Below are 17304 nucleotides of genomic sequence, written 5' to 3' on the forward strand. Positions count from 1 at the left end.
GCGTCGGTTCCTCGCAGCCGCCCGGAGCGAAGCGCGGGCCCCTCCAGCCGGGGGGGAAGCAAGGCGGCGTGCACTGACCGTCACCGCTTACCTTCTCCTCCCTGACCCGAGTGCTGGGACGCTCTGCGGGGGCCCGTGGCGTGGAGGTGAGCTGGCCAGGGGAATTTCCCCAGAGCCTCCTCCGCTGTGTAATACGCTTCAGCGAGGGCGGGCAACGTCCCGGTGCGTAACTCATACAGAATACACAAGGGAGAGCTTGGGTGTCTGAGACAAGAGCTTAATCACTCTCGTGGATCCAGCCTTCGGAAGCGAACCAATTCACGCTCCTCTTTCGCCAACACACCTGCTCGCGTTTTTGAGTGTGGTAGTTGCAGCCCCCGGGGGTTAGCTGTGCCATTGCGGCCTCCCAGCCAAGCACTGTTGCAAGTGGTGGTGTTAGTTGAGGCCTGCCGAGGACGCCCTGTGAGAGGGTAAGGCTGCAAGGCCCTTTGGCCAGTTCTGACTGATGCTGTTGTTTACATGGCTGCAAGAATATTTTTATGGCCTCTAATAAGCTGCTGGGGATTGTTACAAACACAAAAATAATGTGTTTTCAGTTAATAAAAAACCTGAAGTGCTATGTTTTTCTTTCCAGGAACTTCCGCTGTGACTGTGGAAATAGCAAGTTCAAAAATCTGCAGTGCAAGTTACTCCCAGTAAGTTCAGACATAGGTTTCATACACACAGAATCAAAATAACACTCTTGGGAGGTCGGTGCCTTGCCTCAGCCAGTGCTGACTCATGCGATGCCTCTGCTTTTCCCAGCAAGTTAAACAAGGTGGGAGTATTACAGCAGGAGATAAAACTGTTGAGGGACCAAAGGGAAATGTGGCAAGGAGAGAGAACGTTTGATCCTTGTCGTCCATGAATGCAGCAGTTCTGCATCCATGGTCGGCGTAATGCCAGAAACATGTCGTGGTGCCTGCATTAATACATCTCATTAGCTTCAAGGTGGCTTCAGGAGAACCTTTTGGGGTGCAATTTTGCAGTTGCATTAAGGAAATTTAAGGTCGTGCTACTGTCAAAGCGACGGTTCCCTCCTCTTCGTGGTGGCATTAGTGCCCTAATCTTTTTCGATAGGTTGTCACCAGAGCCTACTGATGGGATAGTTTTTTACTGTATTAAGCCCCCCGTGCTTTCATACTCCGTGGGCATTTTGGACTTGTCAAGTAGTTGGTAATCTTCTGGGAAGGAGCGACAGGAAGCCGCTTGGCTTGCCTGCAGTGCTGCTCCCAGGGTAATAACAGTCCAAATGCAGAAACGGCAAGTGGTTTTGTGTATGCCCATTTTGTTGTGGCAGAACTGGGAGGGATCCGCAGCTAGTCAGCCTAGGGCTGCGGTCCAGTGATCCCTACAGAGACACCTGTGACAATTTTAAGAAATTACTGTTTCTTATTTGAGTTAATGAAATGTTCCTCCTCCTTCAGTTCAGTGCAAAATCAATTGTACAGGTTAAGTGACCTTTAGCATCCGTCCGTTAATCTGGCTGACTTCATGGATGCCGGGTGCTTGCATCGTCTGTTCTTCCTTTGTCAGAATAGTGGTAGAAAGCGTTTTGTACAGGTGACATGATAAATGGTCACAGCTGTTTCTGCAGGGGCCGATGGTGGCCTTAGGCTGCAACTACGTGCAGTTCTGAAGCCCTCAGGCTGCAGCTGTATTCGCTGTTTTTTTTTTAAATGGGATTACCTGTAATTGAATTTCATTCAGCATGTTTTGTAATTTACATAATCCTCCCCTGTAGAGTGAGGCTTATATGACATGAATTTAGTAGATGCTGAGTGGTAAGATTAAACGAAGTTGGGTTTGGATCACCGTCTGGATGTTTAAAAAGAAACGTAGGGGAAGGTGCACAATAAATCTACAGATGTTGCTATAATGGCAGCAGGCAGGCGTGGTTGGTGATCAAAAACTCTTATATCGTTTTAGATTAGCTGTAGCTTAACAAACACCACAGTTGCCATTTGTTACAAAGGTGGAAAGGCTGTTTTTCCTCTTTACTTTTGAATTTCAGTATTCCTCACGTGCCCTATCTGCTGCTCACTGTATAGCATAGGTGTCTGGATAATATCTTTCTTTTTGGATCTTCAAACTGATGAGTATAATGTAGGAATTAAAGTGGAACACAAAATGTTTTTTTCTAGATTACACATCTTTTCTGTCTTTTGTTTTTCTTTGCATTGTCTATTGAGACGTTTTTTCCTTTCCTGCTAGGAAAAGGGCAAGGTGAATTCAGGAAATAAGTATAATGACAATTTTTATGGATTATACTGTACTTGTAAAAGACCTTATCCTGATCCTGAAGATGAGGTAAGAAATACAAAAACCAGTAGTAATCATATATAGATGATATTTACGCAAAACATTGTGCAGAGGGTGGTCGCTGAGTTGCTTTACAGGGAAGATCCCACTTTAAGAAATCATATATTCCATATTGCTTTCAGTTGTCCTGTGCTGTATAAAATAATTACTTTATCAATTTTTTTTTTTAAAATGGTAGAATATGTTTATGCCTTAAAGACAGACGAGGAGGTCAAACCATCATTTGGACAAAATGCTGCTGCAGTCATCTCTGCTTTCTTGTCTCTAAAGTTACAGAGTTCCCTTAGGGGGTGGGTTTCTCATTATCTTGAGAAATGCGGCAAGCGCAGAAGGAACATATTGCACATGTTAGGGGAGACCAGAATCTGCTTCCTCGTGCCTGCAACAGTGCTCTCACAAGGCTTCCGGGATGGGGAGAGTCTGTCCTATAGCACTGGCTTTAGCTTTCCTTTATGGTAGTCAGAACACTTTTTCTCTACCTGAAGTATTAAAATATACCATGTTTGCACATGCAAACTTTTGTTTGCAGTCATGTAAGTTAGGTGTTTTAAAGAATAAGGAAGGCACAAGTCTTTCAAATACAAAGAAGTGTTTTATAAACTCACCTCTCTGAAGTTCGGAGATAGCTAAACATTTCTAAAGAAATCATTAATAACTGTTTCATAACAAAGCAGTTGGTACTATATTGTGGACAGTTAAGTTAGGATTCTGGCATTCCAATATAAACCTGATGACATAATGAGTATCAGTATCTTTCTTTTGCTAAGCTGCCTGTTCGTGCACTTCTGTTTACAGGAAGAAAGATACCAATAGTGTATTAACTTTTATCAGCTCTTTTGTGTGAGAATGTCTTGCTCTACTGGGAAAACTAGTTTCGTAATAATAAATGGCAATTTCCACAGTCTTGATAATATGGCAAATTACATATGCTGTTGAACTTCAGGGAAGCAAACTGACTAATGAAGCAGTAACTACTTAATGGCAGCTCCCTGTGGGTGGGTGAAGAGGGAGATGTAGTTCACTTGGGCAGGCTTTGCATAATAGTGCAGTTTGAGGCTTGTGAAAGATTCTGGAGGTTGCTATTAATGCTAATAATATGACCATTCATCTAGATTCCAGATGAGATGATCCAATGCATAGTTTGTGAAGACTGGTTCCATGGAAGGGTAAGGAAGCTATAAGTAGCAGAATTGCCATTTGCATAGAAATAAATTAGTGTTGGTTAAGTCTGTATGGTTATTCTTACTTGGGAAGGTTTGCTGTAGTTCTCAAAAGATTATTACATGAGTTCTAAGGTATTTCTTTTCATCCTATGCAAAGGAATATTGAAAGTTTAATCTTAAGCTGCTGTCCGCTCCAGTCCAGAAAAGCTAGGAAGAGTTCTACCTTTTTGAAGGTTACGGCTGCAGAATAAAATAATAACTCTATGACCGTATCTTTAATTAGAAAATTCTAATCAGTAGAATTGGTGAGAAGAAGGTTCTTACTGAGGCACATCATTATCAACTACCTGAGTAGTTCTTCATTCAGAAGAATGCTTTTTAAACTGCAATTACTTTAAATAGCGAGGAACAAACCACGCGGTTGGTTCCTGATTATGAACTTTGGGGAAATCTTTTAAAAGCAGCTCAGCACTTCAGTGAGTGCCCTACTTAACGTGTAAGCATTAAGGATTCAGCCTCTTGTGCCCTGAAGGGCACGAGTGAAATCCCATGTTTGAAGTTGCAGGATCAAAGAATCAAAAAAAAGATTATTGCCTTCAATTATGGGTTCTGTAGCTAAACTACAGGATTCTTTTGTATAAATGTATGTATTAAGAATATTATGCTGCATACTGTAAGCTTTGCAAGAATGTTTTTCAGAAGAAAGCCGATAAGTGCTTTTAATTGCCTAAATAGTTCTCACCAGTTTATGGAGAGCTTTGGGACCTAATTCTTCTCAAGTTCAGTATGAAGACTTACAATCTCGTACACGTAAGAAAGTAATTGTAAGTTACTTAGGAGTTTAAATGTGCAGTGTGCAATAGGTATCTTCACCTGTCCTATGTTTAGGACGGTTTAGAAGAACAACGTTTAGAAATGAGATAAAGATAGGCCTGAGATTTCTGGGTATGTAGAAGGCATAAAAGGCTGTAGACAAAGAGAGAATTATTTCAGTTTTTCCCTGGAATTCTTGCCAGCTCTTTCCAGTCTTTAAGTTATATCGGTAATCATTGTAGAAAGTTAGCAGGAGTGTATGCTTGTGCTGAAAATATGATGGCAGTTGATGTTTTACTTCCTCTAAACTTAGAATTGAGTCTGTTAATTTGCAGCAAACGTTTCACTGCTGCATGCTTGATTCTTTTTGATAGCATCTTGGTGCAATCCCCCCTGAAAGTGGAGACTTCCATGAAATGGTATGCCAAGCCTGCATGAATCACTGCCATTTCCTCTGGGCCTATGCGTCGCAATTAGCAGGTAAAGAAAATTAAGATATCTGAGCCAGTATTTCGTTAGTATGTATTTCTCATACTTGGTTGATTAATGACATAATAGTGTTTAAGTGGTTGGAGAAATGACATTCATTATATTGGACAATCACCTTCAGCAGTGGAACGTGTGGGGCTGCAGTAACTGTTCTGTAAAAAAAAAAAGATGCAGTTCTTGTTCTTAAACCTTAATTGTGTGGTGCTCATTCTTTTATTTATTTTATCAAAGATGTGCTAGCACATAGATGGATTAGTTTAATAATGAATGTCCGTAGATGGACAAGTCTAATACTTGTCTCAAGGAACTTAATTTCTAAACTGGATTAAAGAACTGAAGAGCCATCCTAAGGGAAGCAATGAGGCAAACAGCTGAGTCTGAGAGGCCCTGAGCAGCAAAGAGTGAATGATAGAGTGACCTGAAATGAATGTATAAAACCTTAATCTGAGTAGAGCTGGGGCCGTGCTCAGGACACGTGTTCCCTGCGGTCACACCAGGCCTCTGTCTGCTACGTGGTCTCTGCGGGATCAGAAGGGTAGATGACTTGATTTCTGCAGAAAGAGCTGGTTTCAACTAGTCTCCCAAATGTTGCTTATATCAGCTGGTGATCGATCTCTTATGTGCCAGAAATTTCAATGGTAATTTTAAGGATTCCAAGCTGGCCTACCTGGAGTTCTCTTCCTTCTAATGTAAATACAGTACAGAGTGGGGTTTTTTGTTTGTTTTTGGGTTTCCTCCTTCCGATCAGCTATGTCACAGGGCACACATTTGAATGGACATCAAAAGAAAAACTTGTTTTAGGTAAGGAAGTGGTTAGTGTAGTTAATCTGTCATGGAGTTTTTGGTGTGTGTGTCTGGAGAAAGTGAAGGACTCTGACACAAAGTCAGCAAAAAACTACGCAGCAGCTATTGAACCTGCCCTAGCTATCAAGGGGTGCCAAGAAGGACAAGTATCTTAGTACAGAACTATCTGAAGTTGTGATACCCTTTTCCCTCTCCTCGGGCTTAGATTTTGGGAAGCAGAGTATTTTAGAATAGGAGTATGAGAGGTGAAGAACACTGTGGTGAAAGAGGGAGTGGTTTCTCTCTATACCTGTGTCTTTGGACAGCTGTAGAATATATACAGGACCCTGCAGTGTACAAGGTGATCTAGCTGCTCTTTGACGCTGCGCTGTAAAGCATAGAGAACATCTGTGGTAGCCTGTACGTTGTCTGGCATGGTATTTTTCACTTACGCGGGTATGTATCTTCCAGTTCCTGCTTTGACCAAAGTGAACTCCCTTGAAGATGAAGGGATTGTCCTGAAGGTTGAGGAAAGTGAAGAGCAGAAAAAAGAAATAAAAAAAGAAAGTGGAGTGGAGCACCAAGAAACGAAGGAGGAAAAGCAAATGGAACAGTTTAATGAACCATCCACTAGCTCTGGGTCTGCTTGTCCAGAGGTAAAACGGACCTTCTTTCCTGTCCTGTACATCTTCGTACTGGTGAGAGGTGAAGTAAAGCCCACCTCGTTCTGTATACGTTCAGTGAAGAGGTAAATGCTTTCAGCCTTTCTGTGTTCCTCTTCAGTCACCGACACTTCAAACATGCGGTCTCTGTGGAGCACAGTGTAGGCTGTGGAACACTCTTGTAGAAGTGGGTGACCAGGGTGTAACATCTGTTTGCAGATAGGTTAGATCCATCCCTTCTTGTCAGCCACCGGGCCTTTACCCTGAGGTACCTTCTGAGTTTGTTCTAATACAGGGGTATTACGCATCGTAGCTGCATTTGCATGAAAGTCCAGCTCTGATTTCTTAAACATTTATGGCTATCGCAGTAAATTTCTACAGAAATTTCCAGTGGAAACTGCTAAAACCACATCAGAATCCTCGTGTGGATGAAATGGCAATATAGGTTGTTTATAAAAATAAGTGTGTCTGAGGCAAAAGAAAAATCTTACATAAGGAAAATGACATGCTGGAAAGAACGGGGTATATTTGAAGTGATGTTACAGAGCACTGAACACTCTCATTTTAATTCAGGTAGTTACTAAGAGTGAGAGGCCAGTCTGCAAGCTGAAAGAACTCCAAAGCAAGCAACTTTTAAAAAAAGATACTGCCACCTTTTGGCCATCGAACTGGAGAAGCAAATTATGCACCTGTGAAGACTGTTTGGTATGTATTCTCTCTTCATTACCATCATTGACGTGGGGGAGGCAGGGAGGAGCTCCCAGAGAATCTTTGAAGGGAAGGTGGTAGATAAAATCTGTGTAAATGTTCTTACTCTGCATATAAACACCTAAAAAACCCCTCCACCCCACATAGAAAAGAAACACACTGAATCCTTTGGAATTAATACATCACGGAGGAGCTTCTAAACGTTTGTATTTTCTTTGCTGCTTACATCCAGTATTGCTTTGGAAGTCGTCATGGGGAGACGTCTGAAATGCCGGATACGGAATTTACGTTATTATTTTTACTGTTATTATTTGTGATACTGAACACAAAAAGGACTGGGCGAGAGCATCTCCATCTGAGAAGTTTTGTAATGTGAAAGTAAATTTTACTTTATTCTCCAGAAAATGTATTCGGAGCTTGAAGTCCAGTTCCTGACAGATGAATGTGACACTGTCTTGGCTTACGAAAATAAAGGTACCAGTGACCAAGAGACGGAAAGGAGAGATCCTTTAATGGACACCCTTAACAGCATGAACAGAGTCCAGCAAGTAGAACTCATCTGTGGTAAATACAACTTCATTTTTAGAATCTGCCTTGATGCTTGAAGTGAACGGTTTCCCATAAGAGGTTAGTATCAGGTCTTGCAGTGTGGTGTCAAACGATTTTTGAAGTAACACGTAGAAGACTCTATGACGGATTGCACACCTCAATCAGGATTACTCGAGAGAAGTTTGTCCTCTCTGGCCTGTTGTTACAGCTTTAACTTACATCGAGGAACTAGATGGTGTGGGAATTTCTCCCCTGTTTAACATCTTAGATACTGAATTGATGGCAATTTCTTGTAACGTGAATATTTAAACATTAATTTATACTTCTGCTGTCTGGCTTATTTATCTTACCCTGTTCTGTTGTTTGGCAATCTCCTATCGTCTGAGGGAGCGCCAGCCGGTGTGAAGCTGGGGTGCAGGGTGCTCCCTGGCAGCTCTGCCGCAGAGTATATTGACAAGGCAGCGTTGAGGCATTTTGTAACTGGAGCCGTGTTTCCCTCTTCTGAGTGAGGGGTTTGCGCTCTGGCGAGGACACTTGCCCAATCCTGAGCTACAGGCTAGGACTCCCCACCGCTACCCACGCGTGCTTTTGCAGCGGGAAGTTGGGAGCGGGGGCGGTCTTTTAATTAATTGTACTAATTCACTCGCTGAACTTCCGTATGTTTCTCTGAAGATCACCTGAACGGATACTCAGACCGCATAGGCTAGTCTGATAAATTATTAGGCTTCTCACGTTTACCTGGACTTGCCTTTCTTTTTATTGCTATTATTTATAATCCAGTTCAAACCTAGATTTGTCTGAAGTAAATCTAACAAATGACAAGAGGAAGTAGAACACGTTGTCTTCTTGAAACCCGTATTAAACTAAAGCTGGATATTTTCTTTGTTTTTTTTGTTTTCTTTCCCTTGCCTTCGCTTCTCCATCCAGAATACAATGATTTAAAGACAGAACTGACTGACTATCTCAGGAGATTTGCAGATGAGGGAACGGTAAGGCATGACTCGCAGAATTTGTTTGCCGGAAAATGTGCTTTAAAGTACTGTTGAGGGGTGGGTGTTGAATACTATGATGCTAAGTTATAATATTTATTTTTTTCCTGTCTCTTGGAGTTGCTGGTACTGTAGTAGAGATTAGAAGTCCCTGATTTGATTGGAATTTAAAAGTTGTATTTCCTTAATGGCATTGTTGAGGGATAACGGGGACCTTACAGAAATCTGTCTATAAAGTACTGAGAGCAGTTCTTAAATTTAAGTGAAACTTCTGTTGCTCTAAGAATTAACCTCTACGGTTTTTCTTGGGTTGAATTTAAACCCTTAGAAGAATAAGGACTGACTGTTGGCAAACAGTCTTGTCAGTTGTTTTCTGGAGGAATTTGCATGCTATTGTTAATCAACATGTGCATTTTGTTGGCTCATTTGCTAAATTGCCATTCTTCGTTACATTGCAATGAGTCTGAAGTGAGCTAGTGAAAATCTTGCTTTGTGTTAATTTTTCTGATGATAAAAGCAAGTGGTGAAACCCATGAAAAATACCATCAGGAGCTTTGCTCCGTGTGCTGCTTCTGCCTTTAGGGAGCTCGTTTCCCAGTTTGTATTCTCCTATAATAGAATTTGGGCATTAATCGTCCCCTTTGGGTACAACAGGAAAGCTGTTTCGCTAGCTGTATCAGAGAGATTTCAGGATACTTGCTTTTATATGCTTTGTGTATTACATGTGGGATGCGTGCAAGGAGAAGAAAAAGGATCGTTTCATTGAATTCTTGTACCACGATTTGGGTTTCATCTTGCTTCCCCCAGGTGGTTAAAAGAGAAGACATTCAGCACTTCTTTGAAGAATTTCAGTCACGGAAAAGACGACGGACTAACAGGATGCAGTACTACTGTAGTTAGACTGAGAGGGTCTGGGTCTGAAAGGACAACTGGGAAAACAATATTCACTGGCAAACAGAAGAGGTATCTTCAGTATCTTCATCATAGCTTCTCATCAAAATCCAGCTGTCCAAGAAACGTCTTCATTTTGTCTCATACTTCCTTTATTTGTAGCGACTAAAACGCATTCTTAACAGGTACATTGCATTTATAGGGATTTCCGTACTGATCGACTGCGTTCCTGTGAAAGCTGGCCTTGTCTCAAGGGAGAGGAGGGCTTGTTAAAGAACAGTGCGCCACTGTCAATTCCCTTCAGCCTTTCACCCATTCTACTTTCCGTGCCTATAGCCGTACGTTGTACTAAAACTGGGAGGGGTCTGCCCGCCCTCCCTTCTGTACAGTGCAGGGAAGACGCCCTCAGCGTGCCTGGCAAGACTGGAGCGCGTTGCTTTCCTGCTTTAAATGGCTCTGTGTCATCCCTTTGGGGTGTAGCGAGTCTAGCGAAGGCTCCCCGCACAAAGTAAGCGTCTAGTTACCACCCGGAGGGAGGCGCGGCTCCTGAAGGGGTGAAGAAGCGGGCATGTGGTAATGATCGTGGCTGTTGGGTGAAATTGCATTCTAACATTTGGGTCGTATCAGGTGAACTAAGCAGCACTGCGCTTCTGCATGCTCGCTCGCAGCTGTGGAGGTGTGCTCTAGGCAGGTGGAAAATGAGAAATCATCGGTTAGGCTTGATGCAACAGAATGTTGTATCTGTTTTTATAAACTCAAAAACTTTGTTTCTAATACTGTACAGCGATGTTTTACATGCAGAAATTTGTCACGTAAACTTTATCCACTCACTAGAATGTAAACAATATCTAGGAGGAGGTACTAAATTACAAATTAAGCATGGGGGGGTTGTTACAGGACTTCTAATGTGCTTTGATTTTAAAAACTAGCCTACTTCACATTACTTCATAAATGTTCCTGAAAACACTGTAGCATCCTGGCATTTTGCTACCGTATAAAACGTCATCTTTTTATAATCACTGTGATGATCACGGAACAAGAGGTGTTTCACTGACTTTTAAGAATCTACGCTTAACTACAATTCAGTGCTGACTTTTCCTAAGTTTGGAGCCTAATGTAGTTTTTAGTTTTCTTTACCCACAAACCCCACAACATACATACTTCAAGAAAGTTCTAATTCCTGCTTTACGTAGTTGGAGGATTTCTTTACCGTGGGGTACTATTCTGCTTCCATGTTAATGACACTTGAGAAGAAAATCAGACCTTTATCTATCATTCTCTCTATTAATTGTTTCTGATGACTTTATTTACAAAAGCTAGTTCTAGCATAGAGGCTCAGTTCATCGGTTTGTTTCATGCGAAATGACTAGTTGCTTTTAAATTTAACTCTGGGTACTGTATGTGCTTTTTTTTTTTTGTAGCAACTGTTATGGGAGTTGTAACTGCATATCTAACTGAAATATCTAAAAATTAAAGAACTGTTCAATCTGTACTGGCTTGGTTTTTTGAACTGCTGCTGTAGTGGTTTGTTTTCATCCAAGATGCGATGCAGACGGACACAGGGCAGCACGGCGGTGACCCGTTAGCCGTGGGGGCCAAGACACATCTCGGGGGCCGAGTCAAGCGTTGGGCCAAACCAAGCCCGATGTTCCTACATCTTTGCCCCCACCCTGACCCGTGCCGTTGCAGGCAGGTGTGAAACAAGGGCTGGCATCCCGCTTGCAAGTACAGTTTTGAGCAGGAGAAAAAGCAGACTGGGATGACGTTTCCTCTCTGGCGCAGTTTGTGGCACGTATCACTAAGGGGAGCAGGGCGAAGGTGCCCAGAGGCAAGCGCTGTCCTGTGTTCCAGCCCTGAGCTCAAGTCACCCAGAACTGAAACCTTAGGTTTTCCAACTTGTGCTGTTCTCCCCCAATATATATATTAAAAAAAAAAAGCATCAACAGCTGCCAGGGTACAGGTAAATACTGGTAAATACTACAGCAAGACCCAGTCCCACCCCTCACTGTGCTCAAGAAATGACAGCAGTGCTGCATAGAGGGAGGAGTTCAGTTGCAGGATGTTTTTTTGAACCAAGTACGTAATTTCCACAAAAAGGAGTTATTAGGCCTACAGTGGCACACCACAGGGTCAGCACCGGCAACACGCATTGTCCATTCTTGGCATGGGCCTGTACTACAGTGACAGAGCAGGGTTTACCTGAAGTGATCAGCAAGTACTTGGGCCCAGCCCCTAACACTCCCCCCTTCCAACTTTTTCAGTGCACTAGTGCTTTCTTCCCGAAGGCTCCCCCCAGCCCCGGTGAAGAGGCAGCCTGTCTCTAAAGTTAGCAGGCTTTGAAGAACACTGTTGCAAAATGAACAGGAAGCCTGCAACAATAAATACCAAGTTTGCCCAGTTTCAGAAGTTACTCCTAAAACTCATCTTCCTGGATGTGGAACGGAGGTGTCAATAATTTACATTTACGACCATACAGCACTCTCTCCCCACCCGCTTTATGCCAGGACATAATCCACACTGTTCTGCTGTTGTGCCTCAAAGTGGGACTAGCCAAGATTCTCTGCTGCTGGATGACACTCCTCAACTTGAGCCATCTCTCTGAAGTAGTGAAGCACTTGTTTACGGGAAAGGGACTTAATGAATATTCAGCTGATGCAGGATAACCGCAACTCAAGAAGAGAATCCTGGGTACTTAATGAGTGTCTTTGTCTAGCTGCTCTGCTGAGAAAATAAACACTTCCTAGACCAAGGGCTAACTCCCCCTGCCTTGACTACGAGTAATGCCATTGCCTTTAATAGTGACTAGTCTCAGTCAGTTAAGCTCTAGCCAGAAGAACCCACTGAACTGTTTCGCTGAAGTGCTTTTCCTTTTTAATAAGCTGCTTGAACCGTGCCACTAATTTTTAATTCCTCTTTTTACACTGGTTTGTATCATATCCTTGATGTTCAAAGCATTATTGTGCACTTTTGTTCCAGAAGGGACAAACAAACCTTGTCGGTTTTAAGAGGCTTTACTGTTAAGAGGGCACCTTAAGGGTTGTATTAAACCACTCCTTTCCCTCTGGCCATCGGTCAGATAGGAAGTTTGGAATAATGACGGCACAGTCCATTTGGCCAGCGCGCCGGTGACAGTGAAATGGAAGAAGTTGCACAAGCACTTTCTATACAAGCCATTTATTTGAAATGCCAACTATACGTAGGATAAAGTCAGTGTTACATGCTTCTCAGCAACAGTAGAAAAATAGAACCAGTGAAAACCTTTTTACAACTGTAATGGTACTCAAAAGAGAAATGTATTGTTTTACAATGCATCACACAAGACTAGAATTCAAGTTTGGAGGTACCTAAATAAAAATACTATTTTTTTTAAAAAACACTATGTACAATTGAAGCGTAAACAAGTTTTACAAAGTACTGGTTATGCAGGTTGTAGAAAAAACACTTGCATAGGACATGAATTCAGTTTAAGAAAGTTTTCTGAGCCTTTAGCATTGAAGGCACTTGACTTTATACCAGTAACAACACAAGGACAAGAAACAAAACCGTAACGGTGCCGAAGGCGGGGCTACCTTCTGGCAGTACAGATAATTACAGAAACCCCAAATATGGTTTTACAGTTTTATCATCTCTCAGCTGTTCCCCGCGTTCGGCAGAGCTCAGCACCACCTCTACCATAGAAGCATGTAATTACTAGAATAAACAGTGCCCCAAACAGCATGGGTATTCTTTAAAAACAAAAGAAAAGAAAAAACCCTAAAAAACCAAAACCCGAACCCCAAAAACCTCCGCCAAACCCAAACCAAAGAAACCCATAAGACAAACATTCCGGGACCGAAAACCAAGGCTTACAAGTACAGGTGGCCACAGCCTTAACTTCCAGAAATGAAACTCCTCAAGAACAGGAAAAATATGACAAGAACCTGCCAATCAACACAGCAGTTCGTAACACACAACTACAGTAACTCCAGGGAGCAACAAAATATTTCAGAGGAAAAATCTATTTCAGGAATTAAGTTATTCATCCATATATTAAGGAAAAAAAGAGGGGGTCAGGGAAAGGGGAATAAGAACTTTTTGCATGTTGCTCACTAGAGTCTGAGCTCTCTTTAATAGAATGAGCACGAGTCTTCCTCATCCAAGAAAACTTAATGTTCATACCTCTACCCTCAAGCAAAATATAGTCAGTAATCTGTTATCTCCATCAAATTTACAGCAGGAAAAGATGTTAATTTCCAGCCTAATCAGAAAGTGCTTCATGTAAACAAGGAGCTTCTGCACCAAAGTTTCAGCAGACAGAAGAGGAAGTAGCAGGTAGCACAGGTATGCATGTTCTGTTCTGCGAGTGAGATGCAGTGTGAACACTAGCTTCCGAGTAATACTTCCATGATGAAGAATAAAGATGGTCTCTCCCCTCCCTCCACACGTCCAACTAAGTAGGAAATCCTACGCTGGAGTACAAAAATACAGTTCCAGTAATTTGACAAATCCTTCTTTCCCACTTCGAATCAGCTGCCGTTAGCTGCCGTCTTCTTCCCAACTCAAAATACAAAAGTGAAAACGCAGATTGTCTACGTGGCCTGATTGTCTTTGTGGCCTCAGAAGGACTTGTCTTTTATTTTGCACCTACTTTTAAGCACTTTGCTCTCTTTTTAATACTGCTCAGCTTCCGAGACTTCAGAAGCAATTTTGGATTCTAAAATGCAGACACGTGTCCATCCTCCCCGAGGCATTTCTCACCAGCTTATTCCAAAGCCAAAGCATTTCATCGTTTCCCTCAAGCCATAACCTCAAAACTTCCCAGTCTTCATCAGCCACATCCCCACAAATTTCAAGCTTAAAAGTTACATCTGTAGATTTCAGCCCCATCTCTGTCCAGGCACACAGTGCCACATCAAACTGTGGTAACTAAAATAGTTTTCTCAAAAGTACATCTATTGATTTTAGGTAAAAATAAATTATTCAGAATAGTAAGTCTTCTGAGGACAGCTATGACTTTTTAGTAATTAAGCGAATACATATGACGCAAGCGCAGTGAGCTTCAGGGGTTCTGTGTGTGATGAAAAGTTAATGCTTCTAGTGCTGGTGAGCATGAGACCCAAGTGTCCGGTTAGAGCTACGCAGTCAGACAGCACTATGCTCAAATCTTCAGAAGAAACCCAATGAACCTCAGTCCCTAACCTGCAGCAGCACCGTCCCCCATTGACACCTCCTTGCTTTTAACAAAGTTCTACACTGCAGTCCCATGGAAATAATACATATTGGTGATGAGGCCAGGACCACCAAGTGTCTTGACTGTGGTCAAAGAAAACAAAACAAAACAAAACACCCCCCCCACGTTAAAAAGGCTGACAGGGGGCGGGGTAGAAATCTCCTCTCACCCACAAGACATCATCTGCGCAGTTTAGCCAAGTTTCTCCTCCAAGCCTACACCACGCCTTCCATGGCTGCATCTCGAAAGGAGTGTCTGCAGAGCTTTCACAAACGCAGGAGGCCTAAAGATGTGTAACCAGGAGACATTAGGATTTATTGGTTCAAAACACCCATATCTTCATTTATCTAGAAGCTATTTGGTAGCTTGGAAATGCAATATTCAACGTATTTCAAGAAAATTGTGGTGGTGTTACCAGGCCCTGCATACTTTAATGCAAGAGGTTTGGTAAGAATCTGCCATCAACTAAAAGTAAAGTAAAGTTGCAGCAAGATTTCTGTTTAAATAGCATTAAGCATTTTGAACTGCAGGAAACAACTCAACCTAACCTCAAAGTAGTCCTTAGGTCACATTTGAGATTAAAGTTTTCTACTACTGGGAAATTCTTCATTATAGTAACTGCATTTAAAAAAAATCCAAACAGGCCTTTACCAGTAATCACTACACTGCAGTGGCATCAGATCCCTATCCTAAGTGCAATGACTCTCTGGTAAAAACTGCACGGTAAGTATTAAGGATGCACTTAATAATTATAACCGTGACAGCCGGTACATTGCTTAACCCCAACCCAGTGGCAGGGAGCCAGCCCAGATCACCGTCATTCCCTCTTCGTATCATGTTAATAGATGAATCTCATTTCTGCGCTTTAAAAAAGCAAAGTTGGGAAACGGAAGTGAATTTACGAGTGCCAACGCTTCACACATTTCATGATGCTAGAGCAGTTACTCTTCACTTCGATTTTGTTCACAGAACAGCTGCAATCATGAAGTCAGCAACACTTCAGATCAGGTAAGGAACACTGAACGACGTCACTAGAGCGAAGCCCTTTTTTAATCATAGGCAGGAGAAAGCAAGGCAATGAGCAGTCACCTCAGCACCTCTGTTGGAGAGGGAACCCTCTCAAGCGGAGGGTTACCATTCAGGCAGCAGCGAAGATGCTATGCCTTGCTTGTCTTCCTGGCGCTCCAGGATTTAGCACGAATCCTCACCTCTGGTCTTCGCTTACCCCCATGTATGGGTAGCTGGAAGAACAAGTTATTACTATCATTTTTCCAGTATTTCTAGATTTATTTCTGCATGGGCAAATGAACAATTCTAGTCTGTCTAGTAAGTGCTTCTGGGTGATCACGGAGTTCTCCACGGTCACAACTGAACCAGAAAGCAAACAGAATCAGACTATCAGATCCCAGTGAATTTCACTGGAATTTGGACTCCTAGATGTCCCCTTGACTTTTAAAAACCCCGATATAATTCTTGAGGTGGGCTTGCTATAGAAGGATAAGACCAGCTGCCAGAACTTTTCAAACAAAACATTAGACTGGATTCTTGCTGTAGTCATAAAAACCAGAAAGATTTCAGACCTAAACAAACAAACAAAATCTAACTAAAATGTAGTATTTTGATGTGCTGTTCTTTGGAATTCCTATAATTAAAAAATAAACGCATTGTTACTATCTCATAAGAAAATACATTTCATAATGTGCAACCCAATGCACATAGGGAATTGGCAGGTGAAAGGGAAAATGCAAAAGTATGAAAATACAGTCCTTTAAATGTGACGATAAAGTTCAACATATTAGTACAAAACTAATACACTAAAATAGATGTACAGGTGCAAAAGGCTACCAGGTTGTAGAAAAAAGGTACCAGCTTTTTTTTTTTTTTAAAAAGACTTAATTAAATTTGCTCAAAAAAATCTCCCACAAAATAAAACCGGAAGCAGCATTAAAAATAAACTGATAACATGCTGTCTCTAATAAAGCAATGTATGTACAAAAGAAGTGAGCAAAGCTGAATTTATCCGCTGGCATGAATGAATTTGTCTGACAGAAGTCAGGCCAAAAGTTGCAAAGAATGGGATGTTTACAACTCTTAGGCACAGAGAAATAGTGGAGGTTGCTTTCATAGGGCAGATTTTTTATACAGGAAGTCTGGTTTGTTTGGAGACCTCCTTCCTCTGCTTACTGCATCTTCCCTTTCCAAATCTGCACTTCTCTGTGCTCCATGTTCTGATGGCTCATCATCTGCCAGTCTCCTGCTGGGTCTCTCTTCTTGCATTTCAGAGGCGTATGCAGAGAGTGAAGGTCTGTTGGAGGTTAGCCCATAGGTTAAATCGGTTTCCATTTTTGTTCTTCCCCTGATGTGAACCGGGCCATTGCCAGCATTTTCCTGGGTAGCCAATGCCAAGTCCAGTCGCTGGGGAGGTTGTTCTAAGACATCGAGGTGTATTGGCTCATTCTTTTGTCTGTGTTGATGCCCATCTTGGGAGAGCAGGTATTCCCTCCTAGAATCCTCTTGCTTTTTAGGAGATATCTGGGAAGGTAGATAGGCTGACTTTAAGCCACTTGGTGATGCCTTATTGTGGCTATACAAATCTGGGCCAAAATATATGCCTTGTGAAGGAGAAGGACTGTGCCTGTTGGGTGCTGGAGTGGAGGGTTTGCATGCAGCATTGGAGAAGTCATAGA

The 17304-nt window shown here is 42.2% G+C and overlaps 2 protein-coding genes across 2 annotated transcripts in view; one reads left to right on the plus strand and one right to left on the minus strand.

Annotated features, from left to right (window-relative positions):
• Positions 1-10899, plus strand: part of UBR7 (ubiquitin protein ligase E3 component n-recognin 7 (putative)) — a 22380-nt gene extending 11481 nt beyond the window's left edge. Inside the window, exons 3-11 of the mRNA XM_009332383.1 lie at positions 635-695; positions 2254-2349; positions 3474-3527; positions 4712-4817; positions 6081-6265; positions 6845-6976; positions 7381-7543; positions 8456-8517; positions 9325-10899. Of these exons, the coding sequence (XP_009330658.1) occupies positions 635-695; positions 2254-2349; positions 3474-3527; positions 4712-4817; positions 6081-6265; positions 6845-6976; positions 7381-7543; positions 8456-8517; positions 9325-9417 (952 nt within the window). The 3' untranslated portion in view covers positions 9418-10899. The remainder of the gene's footprint in view (positions 1-634; positions 696-2253; positions 2350-3473; positions 3528-4711; positions 4818-6080; positions 6266-6844; positions 6977-7380; positions 7544-8455; positions 8518-9324) is intronic.
• Positions 10900-16514: 5615 nt separating this feature from the next.
• The window catches only part of BTBD7 (BTB (POZ) domain containing 7), a 33403-nt gene continuing 32613 nt past the window's right edge, over positions 16515-17304 (minus strand). Inside the window, 1 exon segment of the mRNA XM_009332366.1 lies at positions 16515-17304. This exon segment is cut by the window's right edge and continues 36 nt beyond it. Within this exon segment, the coding sequence (XP_009330641.1) occupies positions 16739-17304 (566 nt within the window). The 3' untranslated portion in view covers positions 16515-16738.

The sequence above is a fragment of the Pygoscelis adeliae genome, unplaced genomic scaffold (genome assembly GCF_000699105.1).
Source record: "Pygoscelis adeliae isolate BGI_AS28 unplaced genomic scaffold, ASM69910v1 Scaffold429, whole genome shotgun sequence".
Taxonomy (NCBI): domain Eukaryota; kingdom Metazoa; phylum Chordata; class Aves; order Sphenisciformes; family Spheniscidae; genus Pygoscelis; species Pygoscelis adeliae.